Source organism: Pagrus pagrus (assembly GCF_965226575.1).
Source record: "Pagrus pagrus genome assembly, chromosome: 19".
NCBI lineage: Eukaryota > Metazoa > Chordata > Actinopteri > Spariformes > Sparidae > Pagrus > Pagrus pagrus.
This window is the reverse complement of record NC_140203.1, coordinates 7,886,774-7,906,487: the sequence shown is the minus strand read 5'-3', so window position 1 is coordinate 7,906,487 and position 19,714 is coordinate 7,886,774. Positions and strand designations below refer to the sequence as shown.

Here is a 19,714-nt window from a genome sequence, read left to right as displayed (position 1 = left end):
ACAGATCATGAAGAGCTCTCCAACATTAGCGCATATCCAAAAGGTAGCAGCAGAAGTTGGAGAAGAAAAGTGTCTGTGGTGACTGTAAGGTCATCGGGATAATTAGCTCTGTATCTGAGAGGACATGAAATAATAAGGAAAACATACTGTAAAGGAAGCAGGGTTAGAAATGAGTAGGAGCAGGGGGCAAATATGCCCTTGAAAGATCTAAAAATTCCTGTGAAATTAAAGATGAAAGGGCATAAAATGCCCCCGATAACTGTTCTCATTATTTCATTGAATTATTAAATACTGAGTCATTAAAGATGATTCCCCTGTGGGCCACTATAGGTGATTGTTAGGAACCTATGACCAGGGGATGTGCTTCACTGCTCTCTGAATGGAAAATATTAAGCCAGTTTCAGGTTTTTATGCAACACACTGTACATACCCACTGGGAAATTTGAACTTCTGTCGGGGAATAGGCCACGTTATTATTTAATAACATTTTCCAGTTGAGCCAAAACAGTAAATGCAGCTGTTAAAACCAAAAAAGAAGCTGAACGATGTTAAAATGCACAGCAGAGCTAACGGGAGTCGTAGGATAAATCTCTGTGGGTTCACTGCCAGTAACAAATTTGACTCATAAGTTAATAAGAAAGTAACGATTGCAGCTTAAAAGAAAACACCGATTTCTCATAAAAAACATCACTGTAAAGGAAATGCTTTGATAGTAGTAGTAGTTCGGTGAGAATCTGTTCTGAAAATGACCAAAATGCTTAAGATCATACCACCGAGGCAAGACAGCGTGCCCCTTGAAAGAACACCACCCTCGGCAGAAGATGTGACTTAATCTACATTTCTTGTTGCCCTTTCTTGTGCACAAGCAAAGTGCCTGAAACACTTCATGTATGCTCCATGCAGTGTGCAGCTATTCCAGTCTACATACTACACTGCAAAACATGCTGCGTCACTTGACATCACTTAAGACGTTTCACTCGAGTGTTTACACGAAAACAAGAATATAAGGAAAACTTCTGAGCTACTTCCGGATGTGTAAACAGCGCTTTCGGTCGTCGGCGCCTGTTCAAACTGTGGTTTCGTTTGAGTGCACAGCATATTTGCCGCTCTGCGTGACCTTCACACTGTACACTGCAATTTCCCTAAGCACTCCGCATTGCTATAATTATGTGTTAGCAAACAAATGAATGAATGACTGAACGAGCACACAGAGAACCGTGCACGCTGATACGAATAGAAGTGGCACCGCGTAAGAGTCGAGAAAACCAGAAATCACAGATTTCCATCTCGCTGAGGATGTGTACTTCATTAAATATATATATTCCTTTTTGCAATCATTATTTTTCCTCCCTAATTGGCACACGCCAGATGGAGTCATCCACTACTCCGCTCTAATGAGTGACAATCAAGTGAGTTGCTTAAATAAGATGCATCGGTTCCAACGTGGGCACTGATGACACTGTTTTACTCAGACCACAATATCCGGCGGCCTCTTACCAGTAAGAAGTTCTTGTTTTGGCACAAGAGCGGCAACAAATTCATACTAAAAACAAATAGTGGGCAGCATATCACCAGGGTAACCGCTAACCGCTTGCAAACTGTAGCTGCTGTCAGCTAGTTAGCTCAGTTAGCGGTGCAGCTAGTGGTCTTGACTGCGAGTTTGCCGCAGTCAGTGTTTACCCTGCTAGCAGAGGAGCTTTGGATGGTGAGCATGCTAACTACAGTAGATATATTGCAACACAATACATAAACGTCACAGATGTTATTCCTATTTTTGATTTTTCAAGCAAAGGTGTTCTGGTTCCAGCTTCTATAGTGCTTGAATATGCTGCTTTTCTTTGTCATGTATGATAGCAAATGAAGAGTCTTTGGGTTTTGGACTCTTGGTTGGACAAAAGAAGCAAACTGAAGATGTCGTTTTGAGCTCTCAGACATTGTGATGAGCATTGCAGAGATTAAGATCTATGAAGAATATAGAGGAATAGCTCTATTCGAGAGTGTTTTGGCGAGACAACAAGTCTGACTTAGCCCAGTTCTGAGTGTCCAGCCTGCGCTGATGAAATAACGGCCCTCTTCGCTTCGCAGATGGAGAGAAGAGATGGTGACAAAGTGAAGAGGGGGGCAGGGAGCACACGACAGATGAAGGAGTGACGGACATGCAGGCTGCAAGATGATTTATTGTCAAAACCCACTGTCTGCATAACTAACTGAGTCCATCCCGAAGCTGATGTAACGATGGTTCACTGCTTGAAACTCATTATGATGGCAGGAGACTGCGTTTGTCCCTCCATTAAAGCGCTAATCCTGCATCCTACACCTAACATGTTACGACAGCTTGGAATTTTTCCACCGAGTGCCTTTTCTTTCCTCTCACGTCTCCTGTGGATGTGTCTGATTCGCTGTTGTCCTATTATTCGGTGTGTCTTTTTTAATGTGCTCACACCAAAATAACTGCAATCAGTTTCTCTACTGTAATTTCTACGCGTGCTGAGGTTAAACGCAACGACGTTTTAGAGAAAGACAGCGAGCGAGGATGACACACCGTGAGAGAGGAGCATGTGAGGGGAGGAAACAAGCAGAGTTTGATAAGCAGAAAAACCAGAATGGAGACAAAGAGGGACGACTGAGCGTGAGAGACACAAACTGGGAGCGCGGGGCTGTTGTATCCGAGCAGTATGACACATCCCTGTATACTGCACTGCCTGCCTCCCCGCATGCACACTGCAGATTTTCATTAACCTTGCGGCACCATCTATCCGTGTTTTTAACCTGGCCCATACCATCTCATCCTCCCACTGCGTGCAGCCCTGCAAACTAACCGGCTATATCTTACACAGCACCGCCCCGATCTCAAATGCATAATCAACTTCCTACACAGTGTGCATGCCAAGATATTAACACCAGGCAACTGCGATCCATATGGTGCTCACTTTTCAGAATATGGTCTGTGACGTTATGGCGCGTGTGTCCTACAGTAAAGACCACATTTTGGAAAAGCTTGAATAATGCTTTGCTGAAGCGTGAATAATGCTTTTGTTTTCCAAATGCCACATTATGCGGCGAGGGTGGAAGAACACAGTTTAAAACACACACTGACGGAAAAATATAAGCTGCCATAAACACTATAAAAGTCTGCTGCCTCATTGGTAGTTGAGCACAAAGATGATCTTTCCCTGCTCCGTAAATGTTCACTGATCCGTGGCGTGGCTTGGAATTGGACACGCTGCACGATTTTGCCGTCTACACTTAAGTTCTGGGTGGATGTTCAGGACTATAGCGAGTTATATTTAGCTTATATTTACAGGTCGATGATATTTTGTCTGCCAGATGCCTTGTTATACAGTCAATTATTTATTTTGCACTTCCTTTTTTTCTGATATCTCGCTGGACCATACAATAAACAGAATGGGAGCTCATGTTGAGAAGTGACAGCAGCACAATTTGCTTCAACCGGTGTAACAAACAGCATGGATAACAGCAGCAATAACAACAGCAGGGAAATCAGACAATAAGGGGCGGACAGGGAGCTGCGGGGCAAGGACGTCCGAGGAGGAGGTGGTGTTACGGTCAACCATTTACATTTTTATCTGCGCTGCATTTCAAATCAAACGTAACCTCGGTGCTTTGGACACGATGTCTAAAATGTACCCGGCGTCTGCTGGAGCCGTTCAGTCACGATATGGAGAGGGGCAATCTTTCCATCAGTCAGTGTGTAATGAAATCGTTACCGGGGAGAAAGAGAAGACTACGGCTCGGTTAAATAGTCTGAGTCAGGGAGTGCAAGGACTCAGTGGAAGGTAATAATGTATCACTCTCGGTTATGTCCAGTGGGGTTTAACCTTGTGGATGTTCACACAAAATCCACCAGAGGAATCTAGAACAACCATACCAACAGAACATTAAGAGAGGAGTTCATTTAGCCTGTAATGTATATTACCTCAGTGTAATACTGTTGATAATATACTTGATTACTTTACATTATGCCTTTAATCCACATAAATCCACTTTATGGTTAGAAATAAAGCATTTTGTCTGAAAAAATGAAAGCAATTCCTTTTAATTCCTGATTTTGAATCAATTTCACCCATCAATGAGCTGAGACTGACACTACCACTTGTTATCCACAGATAAGCCTTCTGACCAGTGGTGATTGACAGCACCTATTAGTCGTACACGTGCACAATTACATCTGTGCATTAACCTTTCAAGGTTGTTGCCGTGCAGCCGGGGAAAACCACCCAGCCAGAGAACCGCCACGAAATATAAACAACCATAAATCCCCGCATTACTCCGCATTATTGCCCTGCTCTCTGCCTTCACATCAACACCAGGAATACACGCAGACACACATATACGCACCTCCTCCCACTGATGTATGTATCTGATGAGTCGGGACAGTCTCAACAGACGCAGAAGACTGAGGATCTTGGTGAAGCGGACGATTCGCAGGGCGCGGGCTGTTTTATATACCTCCGAGTCAAAGCCTTTCTCCACTATTAAAAAGATATAATCCACTGGAATGGAGGAGAGGAAGTCCACAACGAACCAGCTCTTCAGGTAATTCATCTTGATGACCTTGGGGTCGAGGATGATTTCGGAGCTCTCCTCGTTGACGATCCCCGTCCTGAAGTTCATGACCAGGTCCACCAGGAAGATGGTGTCCGAGGCCACATTGAAGACCAGCCAGGTGGTGGTAGTCTGCTCTGAGAAGAAGGTTATTCCCACAGGAATGATGATTAGATTCCCCATCATCATGATGAGCATTATCAAGTCCCAGTAGAACCTGCAGGGTGACACACATGAATCAGTAAGGCAAGGGAGGAAACACGCTGTAGAAGATGATCACAGATTCACATACGTGCTGTATTTACATTTCCAAAGAATTTGAATGCACTTCCAGGACGTTGCCTGGGAGTAAACAGCTTTCATCAAAATCCATCATTAAGCCTGTATGGCTAAAAGTGAGGCTAGAAAGCATTGAAGTGAGAGAAAATAAAGAGTCTACGGCAGCTCTGCAAGGTAGCAGGTGAATATGAAATATGTCCATTTGTTGTACATGTACATTTGTTAATGAGCACTAAGCAGAAAGAACAGCTGAGGCTGATGGAAATGACATAAACCAAAGTAATGGGCCTGATGATAGCACTAGATAAAAAGTCAGAGGATCATCAGAGTCAATGTGGTTCATCCTGAGGGGAGTATGAATGTCTGAACCAAAATTTCGTGACAATCCACCTGAGACATTTCACTCACAACTACAAACTTAAATGAAATGTAAGGGAAAGTCAGGGGGCCACAAATGACAGCAAGATTCATTCTCTGGGGACCATGAATGACAAGTTTATCAATAACTGCTGAGATGTTTTAGTCCAGAACTAGAGTCATGCAGCTAACATGGCTAATCAACAATGTCATGGTTGTTATTCAGCCCATTCTCATTCCCAATGCTCCCAGTACAGCAGGCTGGTCAGCCGACGCTTCTGTAGTCACCACTCTAGTGTCACTTCCTTTAGCGAAAAAGGTGTGGTGGTCAGGATGGTTAGCTGGGTCATACACAGGGCTTTCCACCTGGAGACCAAGAGTTTAGACAACACCCACCCCAGCCACAGTCTGTTCACCCTGCTGCCATCTGGCAAAAGATGCAGAAGTATCTGCTGCCGTACCACCAGACTACAGAACGGCTTCCTTCCCAAGACCGTGAGACTCCTGAACTCATCCCCAACACTTTATTGACAACATACAGAAAGCGTTGCACGGAACGCAGTTATTTTAACCCAAATCATGATCTTTTTCTAAACCTCACCAAGTAGTTTTGGTGCCCTAACCATTTCAGAACATTAGTAACAGTCCAAACGTCATAACATGCAAATATGTTATACTAACTTGACCGCTGAGCCATTCACGTCCAAAACTGATGCTAGACAGGTAGGTAGCATCATAGCTTGAAGCTTATGGCCACTGACCAAGCTGCCACATCTGACGAGTTCAGAGCAAAAAAGGAGGTTGTTATGATTTTCATCAGACTTATTTCCTGCTGGGGAAGTTCTGCTACCAGCTCGGGCTGACCCAGATACCTAAACGCTTCTTCTGTTGCGATGGTAATCAACGTCAAATCAGTATTCAAATGTCTTCCCCAAGCAACATCTGATTGGTTACGAGTCACGAGTAATAGCCTATTAGCACTAAAACTACTGTGCCACAGAGAGCAGCTCTGGTGAGCGAGCCGAGCTGTGTGTCGAAGGGAAGGCAACAGATACTGTCGAGGTTGCAATAAACATCACATTATTATAGTCTGTTTTTTTAGTTACACCACTGAAAATGCCAGAAGTCATGGCCTACAGGATTTCAGTCAGTGGAGGAGAAAGCAACGGCTTTTTATTCAGTGGCTCTTCCCAATTATTGCATACACAGCAAGCACATCTTTGTTGTCGATGTTTTCAACGCGACACTGCATCGAGGTTTAGGTAATTAACGCTTCCAAAAGGTAACAGAGGCGGTAAAACTGCATTTCACACTGAAATGGTTCAATTGCAAGCTGAACTGAGAGGGAGAACCATTTGGATGCAAGTCAGGGCAGAAGAAGTGAACTATGATTCAAGGACATCGAGAAATGTGCTGCTAGCGCTTACTGGATGTATTCAGGGCCCTGTTAGAATGAGACCCTCTCATCCATCCTGGCTGTGTTAATGTCCCTGCCCTCTGTCTTGTGATGAACAGAGCCAGGAGTGATTCATCAGCACCCTGCTCTTTTCACGAAGCGTCCTGGGCTTCGATAAAGGCCGTGCAACCATGAATGAAAATAGATGCTTTCAGGAATCCTATCTCTCGTGCTAAAAACTCTCCACTGACGCCATCCCTGCTGCCTGACTGACTGACTGACTGCCTGCCTCTGCTCTGTCTTGTAGCCCGTCCATTGCTGTCGATGGAAATGGACTGGCTGGCTGGTTGGCTGGCTGGCTGGCTGCCTGTCTCGCTGGCAGACTGGCCAGCCGGTAATGGATCTGTGTGAATGAATTAAGATGGGGGCCTTGGCTTTATAAATATCCACAGATCATGTGTCCGATAATTGTCTTCACTTCAACTAAACAGCGGTCATCTAGGTGGTTCATTATACCTACCATGGGTATTTTTACACCAGTAGGCATTGTATCGGGGCCTTAAGAGTGGACTCTCCACGTGGGGAGCCTTGACTTAACAATTTGGGTGCAACACCAAAGCACACAACATGATGTTTTACAGTTTTAACAAAATGTTTGTGCAAAAATTAGGAGCAAAACTGCAGATTTCATTTTGAAAACAAACATACTATCGTCAGCCTTTATAATAATGTGTATACTGTGTGTCTGTGTGTATGTGTCACCACTTATTCCTTTTGTAGTTTGTATTTAAATGTTTCATAAGAGGCTACAGTGAAGACATCTGCTATGATTCATCTTTTAAAATGCTTCATAACAAGATACACTGAAAAGAGTCATTCATATCTGAGGGGAACAAGGACAAAGGTAAGGAAACCATGATTATGAAGATATTTCTTAGATCGTTTTAATTTGTAGAAAATATAAATGACTTTATATAGCTTAATTAGTCAGTGGTGTAAAAAGAGAGCCATATTAGTAGAAAGAAAATAGAAAAGACTGGAAGTTCATGACTGGAAATAAATTTCATTTTATAGGAGATTATGGAAAAAGTACTACTTTACCATTGAAAACGATACAGTATTGCAAACAATATTCAATTGATTTCAAACCAGATTAGAAAGCTGAGAGAAAAAGTCACACAAATACAACAATGAAGGTCGAAATCAGGAAAAATACATCCCTTTCCCACTCAGAAACTCATTATCAGTATCTGTTAAGTTGCTGAGTTTCAAGTCACGGAAAGGTTGGATGTCTTCCACACACATTAACATAATCAAAAGCCCACAGTGTGCCCACATATTTCGATTTCTCTCTTGACTTGGGTAGGTGGTATTTATACTGTGCACGACCTCAAAGACACCCACTCATCTAATGAATAAAACATTGTTCCACTCCTAGAATTAGAAATCATAAAACACAAAACCACAAAACATTAAAAAGACGTTGTTTACTAAGCTAAATCCCAGAAAAACAAGGAGCGTTTCAGATGACGTGACATTGCTCATTTGAAGGCAGTTGTCCCCTTTTATTTTTAAAGAGCCAGCCACAAAGTGTGCCATTGCAGCCATCTCCAACAACCGCACCCATCTCTCGCTGCACCACTGTGTTAAGCTCTTGCTTCGATGCTCCCACTCTGAGAATGCACCCAGCCCCAGTTAAACCAGTAGCTGAGAGCAGTGCAATCAGCCGTAACTACAGCAATGCTTTTAGTCGCCAGTCTAGAACAGGGGCAGAAAGCTGCTCTAGAAACCTCCCAAAAACAGAAAACCCATGAAGCACCGATGATCAATGCTGTTCCTCAAAGATCAGAGAACCATCCCCCGCCCGGGCAGACGAATCGTTATCGAAAAGATCCTGCTCCAAATCAAGCCGGCTCGTTTTGTCTTGTAGGTTTCCTCCCTACAACAAGTGCTCCATCATAATCAATGCCAGACCTCTCCTGCCAAGCAACAGAGGGAACCCCGCACAATCTTACTCAGCACAGCCCCGATCCAATCTGCAGTGTAACGAGTACACCCTGCAAGAGGTCACAAACTGTACTGATGCATACAGCGAGGAAAATATGGACTGCAGATCACATAGAGGAAGGTAACATCGTTCTCTGTAGGTCAGAGAAACAGGTGTACTCCATCCATAAAGGGAAAGTCAAGTATTTTTAAGACTGGGTCCTATATTTACATGCTTTGGTGTGTAAATGATTCATGGTTACCAAGTGTTTTAGAATCGGTCCAGTAGATCGCTTCAGCTTGCGGCTGCAACATGGCTGCAACAGCTGCAATGTAATCCTTTGGGGCAACTATGACCATCAACTATGACCATCGCTACGTCCAATAAAAGTGCTGAGGTTGTTATTAACGAGTGTCTGACAAGATTATGTAAACTATTTCATTTGAAATAATATGATCCTTTTTGTAACCAGAACCACACGTCTTGCTCAAACACAATCTAGATGAGGCAACAACTGTAACCGTTCACTTTTCACAAGATTTCATGGCAAGACTTCTCCTTGAGTGAGACTTACAAACAGAGCTTATTATTTAACATAAAGGTCCATCTCAGCAGGAATCATGTCCAATATGTTGTCAGACACTTAGAATAACAACCTCAGCCTGTCAGTGGCAACAATAAGCACTTTAAGTGGACGTAACTTTGACAGTCGGCGTTGCCCCAAAGGATTACAAGGCAGCCGAGTCGCGGATGCTAACTGAGTCGATCAACTGGACCGATTCTGAAACTTTTGGTGAGTATAAAGTATAAAGGCCCAGGTTTAAAAAATACTGTAATGCGCCTTTAAATCCTTACATAGCAGTAGTTCTTCTAGGGGTAGTGAAGTAGCATTATTAAATTTGGCCTTTTAAACATCCGAACCCTAAAATTGAGGAATTAAAACATGTGATTTTCGGTGACCTTGAGAGACTGCCAGGAAAGAAATTTCCTGCACAATACATCCTAGGTAGAATAATTATAGTGAGCAAGACCAGTAGTGTGGCATTTTAACTACGATCATATGTGCCACACATCCGTCTTGACCAAACAGACGCCCTCTCTTTAACAGACTCTGAAAGAAAACATCACTGAGAGTCTTTTAGACCACGACAAAGGCCTCTCCTTAGCATAACCAGAGGTGTATGAGGCCGTGCATGAGGCCTCTCTAAAAATCTATGAATAATGAATATTACTAACCTGCCATTAATCTTTAAGCAGCCACTGTGTACAAAGAATATGTCGGATATTGAGTTTCAAACACTCCCACAAAGCGAAATAAAGCCCAGCGTGAATGGTGGTGTCATTCATGGACTGTACTTACGTAAGACTTTTCATTAAAAGCCCATACGGTGTTTTTTGTTTTGTGGATTCTGCCACAGCATACAAAGGAAGAAGGGGATGGTAAATGTTTAATATTAATATAATGATATGATGATGAAAGGTTGCTCCTGCCAAAAACAAATAAACCAAATAATTATGTTGCGAAGCCCGACATAGAGAACAAAGATTAACTTCTGAGCTACAGTAGAAAAGTGCACCCTTGCACCTCCATCATTTATGCACCAGCACAGCAGGTAGCTGTAGCACTATAACCTCGCAGCACTGTGCCACTTTCGAGCCAGGAGGCAATCTCACTGACAGAGAGGGGTTGTGTCTTTAAACTGGCTGGAGGACAGAGACTTCCTCTGAAAAACAGCCCTTTGTAAAATGTCACAAGGAAGGAACCTTAAGGGGCCTGAGCTAGTGAAACATTTTCCAATACGACAAAAAATAAAAAAAAGACACTCTCCTTCAGCAGAGACAACTCGGACCTCCCCCGAGAAAAAGCACAATGGAACGCCCCTCAAAGCCGACATGTAAACTCGACTTGACGATGGAGCAGTTACCTGACGTCACCCGACAATGGGCTCGCCCATGGGGAGGAAGCAGGATGTTTTTGTAGACGACAGTATTTCTATTGGACTCAAAACTCAAAGTGACATAAAAATAAAATGTATAATGGCGTCTGTTACCTCATATGTCGTTTTTCCTCTGTTATTTCTGCTGAGGGTTCACTCATGTGTACACAACTTTTGGCACAAAATCTCCACTGATGGCCCATTCTGTCTCTTATTCTACATATTTTGATGTGTATATGCTCCAAAAGAATACATACTGCATGAGCACTACAGTGAAAAGTGTAGTAGGTCTGGGTAATATGCACCAAATAAATGATTTATATCCAGCTAAATGTTCAGTTGTAAGTCAAAGCCACATGCCAGATGTCACAAGCATGTTTTTTTTGTTTTTTTTAAACTGACTGCGACCAAAATAAAATGCAAAGACAGGATTAACTTTCCTGTTTGAAAGCACCGGCTGTGCAATACATCATGAATGAAAATGAGATTAAATAGTGTACATTAAATGAGAATAGGTCCACAGTATCTCTGAGGCTGCTGCTGCTGCTGCTACAGTTGTTTTTTAACAACGCAGACTGTGCGAGAGGAGAGATGCAAACACTGCCACAGCTTTACGGAAGACGCTGGTCATGTATTTAAACGCAACATCAAACTGTGTTGACATACATGGTACTGTCTTATCCTATATCTCCTTAAGAATATATATCAACATGCTGTAAAAAGTCAATTAAAGAAAGGCAGCTCTTTTATTTTGACTTGTTCATCACGTTGTAGATTACAACTACAGCCAGTTTCACTTCAGACAACTAATTAATTGCTGGATTAATAATTCATAACTGTTTGAAAAAAAAAAAAAAAAAAGGTATGCATATCAGTAAATTGTTCCGGTCCTGCCCTTTGGCCATTTTGCAGAGGGGTTGTGGGGGTCAATCTTCTTACATAATTGTTTTCAGAGATTGTTAAGCACGTTGACTGTTGTGCTGTGCTACTAATCCTAGCCCACCATCGTTGTACATCTGTGTGTGCATATGGGCATGTGCCTGTGCCTTTGCATGGGTGAGTGAAGGGAATCCTAGTCATGTGAAACCATATCACGTATGATTGGAGTATGTGGAATTAATCGATCTTAATCTTTTAGTGTATTACTGTCATGTTGTCATTATTATTATTCTTATTATTTTTTTTTTTTCATTTGTCCATATGCTTGCCATTCTCTAATTCAATGCAACTGCTGCACGTTTTAACCTGTTATCGTTATTGTGGCTGCTAACCGGTTGATGTTGCTTGTTTAAAGCTGTTATTGTTGCTTGTTTTAGCCTGTCGTTTCTTTTTCTTTTTCTTTGTGTGTGTGTGTGTGTCCATTATTGTATTCTGTCTTTCTTAAGCAAACTGGGCTGCATCTTTGTTGTTGGTTGTTGGTTGTTGTTGTTGTTGTTGTTGTTGTTGTTGTTGTTGTCATTGTATAAGAAGTGCATCTAAGAGCTATCGTGATGTATTTAATCGACATGTCGAAGTAAAAATAATAGTGTATGAATAAAATATGCAGTCTTACAGGCCAGCTGAGGTAACTTAAAGTGCAGCAGTTCCTCAGCAGACTCTGAATCAGCAGCAGCAGCAGCAGCAGCAGCAGAGAGACAGAGTGCTGCAGACTCAGGCCTGCTCTGACTTCAGGACCATGGACAGCTCTAACGTGCCCTGGCACGTTACACGAAGCTTCAATGGAAAAACGACGGGCATGATTGTCACCGTCAAGCTGTGCCAGGGGACACTGGTGCAGCGACTGGGCCGGATGAGATGCTTAATTGGTGATGTGGTGAACTGTAAACACGCAGCTTGTGGGGAAACCAGCGCCTGGGCTCTCTACCTGATCTCATTTGTTTACCATTTGAACGCAATGTGCTGGAAACAAATTAGAAGCTGTTTGTCTGCTGCTGCACTGGCTTGTCCTGTCATGGAGCGGTTTTAATGGGACAAATGCACGTGTCCAGGTGAGAGAAGACAGAATAGGAAGAGAGAAAAAAAAAAGGGGTTAGGGGTGATCACGTCACATGAAGTGGAGGAAGCGTGGCGAGGACGCTCCTGCAGCTCCTCTCACACAAAACACATTCCATCACATTTCCAACACATCACTCACCAACCACCGCTGACAAAATGTGCACATCCTACATCTGACATCTGACTCACTCACAGCACTCAATATCCTCTCTGTAACCGGCTCCCCATGCGTGATTTTACCGCATTCTGTGCATTTTTCTCCTCTCTCTCTCACGCAGGCCCCTGTTACACCGCCCGCCTACAATGAAATGTTTACAACCGTGATGCTGCAGTGGCATTGTCACGTTGTGCCCAGGTACTGTCGCCAATATGTCGCAATGAGGGGAGCTGACTAACAAACCAGAAAAGGTGCGCGCATGTGTGTGATAGAGAGAGAGAGAGAGAGAGAGAGAGAGCGTGAGTGTGTTTGCAAATCATGACATTCACCAGCCTTTTTCCAAGGACGTTTTCACTGATACACCTTTGGAGCCTTAACGCGCCCCCCCCCCCCCCCCTCTCCCCTTCTCTCTCTCTCTATTATAATACAAAAAAAATGCCGCAATGAAACAGTGGCCGGGCGCGCTGTGTGACAGGAGCCGGCGGACAGCCTGATTGCCTAAATACAGAGAGGAAGATTAGTGCCGTGCGTGTGCCGATGACAGCGCGTTATGTGTGAGAGTGTATGGCTTTGCAGACCTCCTCGGGTGGCGGGGAGGGGTGGGTGAAAAGGAAAAAAAAAGGGAGGTAGAGGAGGGTGAGCAGGTGTCTTTTTTTTCCAAGCCCTTACCTAAAATCGCTATATGGATGAATGATCCAGTATCCGGCCGTTTGCACCCTCTCCTGCTCTTTCTCCACGGCTTTCTGACTGCCGAACATACGCAAGGAGAACTTATTGACTCCGGGCTGCATCATGGCCCCAAATTGCCTCTGCATAAAACCATGTTGCCTGGACGCCGCCTCCAGATCGTCAAACCCGACCATGGCCTCTTCCCGCTCCCCCTTGAAGCCCACGGAGTTGCCGTGGTCCTTCATGTTCTGGCTCCCCGTGTTATTTTTCTGTATCGAGTCTTGCCTCTGAAAAACATTATTCCCATCCGCCTTCTCCTCCTTGCTGCTGGAGAACGAATTCGACTTGTCTTCCATGGTGTTCCGAGTTTTCCCGTTTTTTTTGTTGTGTGTGTCTTTTGCGGCAAAAGCGTTCCGTCTCCGGCTCGGGAGGGCTGCTGGCGCGCTGAACTCGACAGGACCCGCCGTGAGCTCTCTCTCGCTCCTCGCTCGCTCTCTCTCTCTCTCTCTCCTCCTCCTTGTCTCTCGTGTGTGTGCGTGTGTGTGTGTTTTTTTTATGTCCTTCAAAACTGTTCGTGCTCCTCTGCCTCCAGTGCGAGTGCTGCAAACTGAGACAGAGTGCCCGAGAGCCCGGTGGATCAGGTTTCTTGGGTTACCGCCATCTACCGACGGCCCCGGCTTCTGCCGTCCAAAGCCTCGTCTCACTTCGCACGGCACTGCGGTTTAACTGGCACATGCCCCTGCACCTTATTTACATAATGTGGCTCATGATAGTCCACCCTCCCCTCCCCTCCCCTCCCTCCCTCCCCTCCCTCCTCATCCTCATCCTCCGTCACCCCCTCTGTCATCACTTCCACACATGCCGGCGTCAGAGGCGCGCAGACAATATATGAAGTTAATGGAACAAATCAATTCATACAGCATGTGTGCTTCCTGGCGGCAGGCTCGCTTCCTACTGAGGAGCGATAATAGAGGACAACACGGTGAAACAGATTGTAACGTCGGTGTGATCGTGGTTTGAGCCACTGGTCGCACGAGAAACTGAACATCTTGTGGAAATCACACCTTTTTAAAAAGGTGTCGCAGACGGGATCCAACATTTAAAGAGTGTGAGCGCGCAGTCTATAGCTGCAGGCTGCAAGGAGGCAGATTGTTTCGCAGGGACTGTACTCTGGGCTTCAGTATGCATCGCAGGTACATCACATCACTCCCAAACAAAATCATCTGCATGGTGCATTTTAAGCCAGAGTTAATTAGGCAGCCCGACGTCTGCAGAATGCATTATGACATTTTAATTCAGGGATGACAAACTGCTCCTCTAATCTACCAACTTTGTTAAATCAACATATTAGCTTTTCCCCGCGCGCTTGGCCGGATATTGTAATTGAATTATAGGGTTCATTATTATGATAAAACAGCCACCTGCACATGAGACACCGATCTGTATGAAAGAAGTTAATAAAAGATCCTTAAATTGAGGATTAAAGTAAAAAAAAAATACCAAGAGAGATGGATTCAAAATGTTACTTAAAGGGGCACTGTGTAGTTTTGGAGAAGAAATTCAAACTGAGAATTTAAATATTTATAATATTAAGGAGGTAATAATACAAACTCACAAATATTTTTTTTTTCCATAGCTGAATAAACAAGCTGTTCGCAGAGGTTCGAAGATAGAAAGGTGGCAGGGTCCGCCACATATAAACAAAGTAAAACAGCATGAAACTGTGTAGTGGTCAGTTCCTTTATTCAGTTTATTCAGCCATGAAAATAAAGAGAGTTTGTTTATTTAGTTTGAGTAGTTCAGTAGTTTTAGTCTGATAAATTGCCTCCAGTGATGTCACTCAGAGGCTAAGTTGCATCGTGGGTAACGTAGGCGCCCGGTTCTGAGAAAAGAGGAATAATACGTGGAATAAAAAAGTTGATCTCTCTGGTTCTGATTCAGTTTTAATCATTTGTTTTTAAGCTGTCCATAATGAGTTCATCAGTGTTATAGTAATGCAATGTTAGACCAGTGGGCTGCTTTTCAAAACCTGTTGCCTACATTACCCACAATGCAACTTTGCCAATGAGTGACGTCACTGAGGCAATCTATCAGATTACATGCAGCTTCCTCTGCATAAGTGCCTGTAAACACATGTTGATCAAAACTAAAAGTACTAGAAGTAATAAAAAAAAACTGTTGTACTATCATATATTAGATTATTAGGTTATTATTAATAATTTAATAATATAAAAGCTGTTACTGTTGCAGGTGAATCTCACTTTGAACCATCCTTCATCCTGTAAGTAATGATTATCACGATTATCAATGTTCATCACAGATTAATCTGCTTATTATTTTCTCCATTAATTGATGATTGTTTGGTTTGTGAAATAAAAACATCCGAACATACAATGACCCAGAGCCCACAGTGACACATTAACAATGCTTGTTTGGTCCAACCAATAAGGGCCAGTGCAAACCTCAAAATGACTAAAAGTAAATAAAGCAGCAAATTCTCACATTTACGAGCTTGAAACGTTAAACATTATTGCTCTTCAGATCAAATATGGCCCACATGATTATTATATACTTGCCAATAACCTAGTTGTTTCAGCTGTGCATTTATAAACTGGAAGGAGGTTCAATTTATGAGAAAACACCATTTATCATGAACACTTTTTATATTCTGAATGAAAAAGTCTTGATTTCATAACCGACTGGTAACTAAGGCATGTCATGCAGTAAAAAGTCAAATATGTTGGTATAACTGAAATGGAGTCGAAGAACTAAGTGCCACAAAAAATACTAATAAAAAAAATACTAATTAAATACAAGTACCTCAACTGTGTACCTAAATGCAGTACTTGAAGAAACATACTTTCCGCTACTGAAAAGAAGTCAGAATAGAGAGAAAGAGCTGGAGGGGATGAGACTCAGACAGAATAAAATTAGAGGAAGGTAAATTATAAAACAGAGAAACAGTTCTCTGAGAAAACAAACCGCAGTGTGAAATGATGCAGAAGGAATATTTATTACTCAGTGTGGAGAGAGCAGAAGAAGAAGTGGTATTTGAGAGCAACAGAGGATGCAAAGTGGATAACTGTAGAGAAGAAACGATTAGGCAGTCGATATATTTCTGATACCTCGAACTATTCCAACATGACGATTTGCTGCCTAGTTCCAGTTTTATATTACTGTATGTAAATTGAATATATTTGGGACTTGAACTGCGTTTCAGTAACTCAAGTAATTTGATGGATTTTTTGAAAATCCAGTGCTGCCACCTCCATGTGAGTATTGTAAGTATTGCACACGTCGAGGACAGAAATCTGGAGGGTTCACATTCGACACTTTGTAGAAGAAGGTGCACGTTGGTTTTTTTTGAGGAAGAAGTTTTAATCAGAAGAGAAATATCTTCATTTTTTATGCCTAAACAAACTCTGTCTTTTCATGACTGAATAAACAAACTGACATTGAAGGATAACACAATTTCATACTGTTATGTTTTGCAAAAAATATTTTGAGAACCCAAATGAAAAAAAAAAAAACACCAAGGAGGCAGGCAGGATTAAGAACAGAAAGGCAAGCCTTATCTCACAAAAACTGAGTAATCCAAACACCAAGAATCCAAAAACAACCAAGAAGCGTAAATCCCCAAAATACAAAGTTGAAACACAAAAGCTAAAACAAAGTCTCAACCAAGAGGAGCAAAGTAAAACTCAGGGAAACAAAAAAAGAGGAACAAAAAAACAGAAACATACCACAGGGTGACACAGGAAGACAAGGGAGGGGGAACGGGCTCAGGTGAGACACAGGTGAAACACAGGACAAACCCACAGACTATATACACACAAGGGCTGATTACAAACAAAACTTCAAAATAAAAAGGAAATCACAGAACATGACACATACTGTTTTACGTTGTTTATATGTGGCGGACCCTGCCACCTTTCTAGCTTCAAACAGTGTTCTGGGGACCTTTTTTTGTTCAGTTATGGAAAAGATAAATACTTCTGAGTTTGTATTATTACCTCATTAAAGTTGTGAGTTTGAATTTCTTCTTCAAAACTACGTAGTGCCCCTTTAACTGATTTCTACTATTTCTAGACTCAGTGAATTAATAAGGCTCTAGCATTCTCTCCATGTATTATCTGGCAGTGTGAAGGCTTTGAAACAGCTTTCTGACTTGATGTGTGCAGAAAGTATCAACTTGTCGTCGAAGTTAAACAATGAAATACATGGTTGGTGCTGTTGCTCGCTAGGTTACGGCTAACATGCAGTAAAGTAATCTGGCTGTCAGTTTAAGAGTAAGTGCAAAAGGGGACTGTTTGTCCTTGCTGACTGCCATTCTAGTTACTTCTGTGATTTTACTTGAGTAGGATTTTGAAAGCAACGCTACAACAAGTAATGGAGTGTTCATCCATTGAGGTATAGCTACTATTCTGACTTTGTTTCTGACATTTACCTGTGTTGTTTTTATTGTGAGTTAAAACCTTCATTAACATTCTCGAACACCATTCAGTAAGACTCTCCACAATGTGGCACGACATACCCACGCTGAACCCACGCGCTCAGTCTTTTCACGGCCACACAAAACCGCAGCTGGCTGTGTGTATCACTGGAGAGGACATTAGCTCAGATATTTTGCATGTTTGCTTGTGGATTATTATGTAATGATCCAAATGTTATCATAATTGAAACAGACATCCCTTGATTTTTTTATTTATTTTTTTTTTGTGCTTTTTCTCTCTCAGCTGGGTTTGTGTTGGGTTGGATTAGTTGGCATGCCAACTGTTTTCCCTACACAACGGCTTGTGTAACTTCAGTTACACAGTTAATGGGGCAGGGAGGGGTACTGACAGAGGTGGGGGGGGGGGTGTTGCATAAGATTTATGGCTTAAAGTAATACTGATATTGAACAAAGTGCAAATCCCAGATGGCCCATTCACGTGTCAGGGAATAAATACAAGGAGAATAAATTTAGCGGGTGCAGAACGCGCGTCACGGAAGGAAGAGATGGATTTGTGTTGGGTAAAGCTTTGTGCACGTTTGGCCAAATCTCAGTATCATCGTGCATCTGAATCTACAAGACAACTGAATCAGATGAATCCCTGTATTTCTTCACACACATCTGTATTGGAAACTGCAGAAAATAAAATGCATGAGATCTCAGTGCTGAGATGTGTAACCTTATACAAAAAAAATGCAGTTCACACTGGAATGTTCTGTATATTAAATCATGTTTGAGCTGATCTCATTGGGATTTAATCCTGCTGTATATTATAAAGCAGAAAATCCAGAAAATGGTGCACCAAATATCCTGCTTTCTGCACGATAAAATGTGCTCCCGATCCTCATGATGGTCTCACTGGCCCTGCTGAAATTGCATTGTGTCTCTAAGATTACATCCAGTCATCTCTGCTTACAGTCAATACCTCATCTGGACACGAGGCATTACATACCCCCCCAACTGCCAGCCCCATTGCTTATGCCACAAATAGCATCAGCCACCTACAGGATGGCAGCATTGTGTTACCATGCCCCCCCTCCCCCAGCCCCTTTTCATTTTCTGCAAGTCATTCAATGTATGGCCAGTTTATCCTTTAGAGAGGCTTTGTTTTTTCTCCTCGCAGTATTTTCAGGCAACATTTACAGTGATGCCGACAGCAAAAATAAACAATAACACTCCAGACTTCAGAATCTACTAACCATAGTAAGGCATTTTTCTTGTTTTAGATGCGATAGCTACAAAAAGCACGGTTAGCTGTTATATAAGTGCATAGCTGACTGATAAGAAAGGCAAAATAAAGCATGTTTTAAACTTAATTAAGCAACTGCTGCATAGGGGGCAGCATATTAACAGAGTCACAGACAACTGCTGCTCAAGACCACTATTGACAAGTTTCTTATAACTTTGTTTAAATTTCTTATAACCGTACAATAAATGTGTTTGTCATGCTATTATTAACACTCACAGTCTTACAAATGTTATTGTAATAAACAATAAGGCCTTATTATCTATAAACTAATGCTTATTACAAGGCCCTTAAAAATAAATGTTTCCAAAAAGGTTTTCACGAATTATTGGAATAAACCATCTCTAATATCAGAGGTATTATAATGACCATTGCAGTGTACATTTTTGAGAAAATCACCTCTAGTGTCACTAAAACATCTGAGAGCCCAAACTCAATAACTGACACAAATTAAAAAGTACAAATCTTCCACCTCCTGGGCCAGGCATGACTACTAATTCACTTGTCCTCTTTGGACTGTTGTCCAATGACTGACTACTTTAATTAAACCGTGATTGGGACTGGGAAGATGGTAGTGTTGTAACAGGATTGCAAGCTTTGGTCCGTCTCCAGCTGAGACTATCAGGGTATCAT

General features: G+C 42.4%; 1 protein-coding gene across 1 annotated transcript in view; it reads right to left on the bottom strand.

Annotated features, from left to right (window-relative positions):
• hcn1 (hyperpolarization activated cyclic nucleotide-gated potassium channel 1) overlaps positions 1-14,027 on the bottom strand; it is an 83,899-nt gene extending 69,872 nt beyond the window's left edge. The window contains exons 1-2 of the mRNA XM_084383888.1: positions 13,344-14,027; positions 4,360-4,783 (exon numbers count right to left, since the gene is read on the bottom strand). Of these exons, the coding sequence (XP_084240014.1) occupies positions 4,360-4,783; positions 13,344-13,699 (780 nt within the window). The 5' untranslated portion in view covers positions 13,700-14,027. The remainder of the gene's footprint in view (positions 1-4,359; positions 4,784-13,343) is intronic.
• Between the last annotated feature and the right edge of the window lie 5,687 nt (positions 14,028-19,714).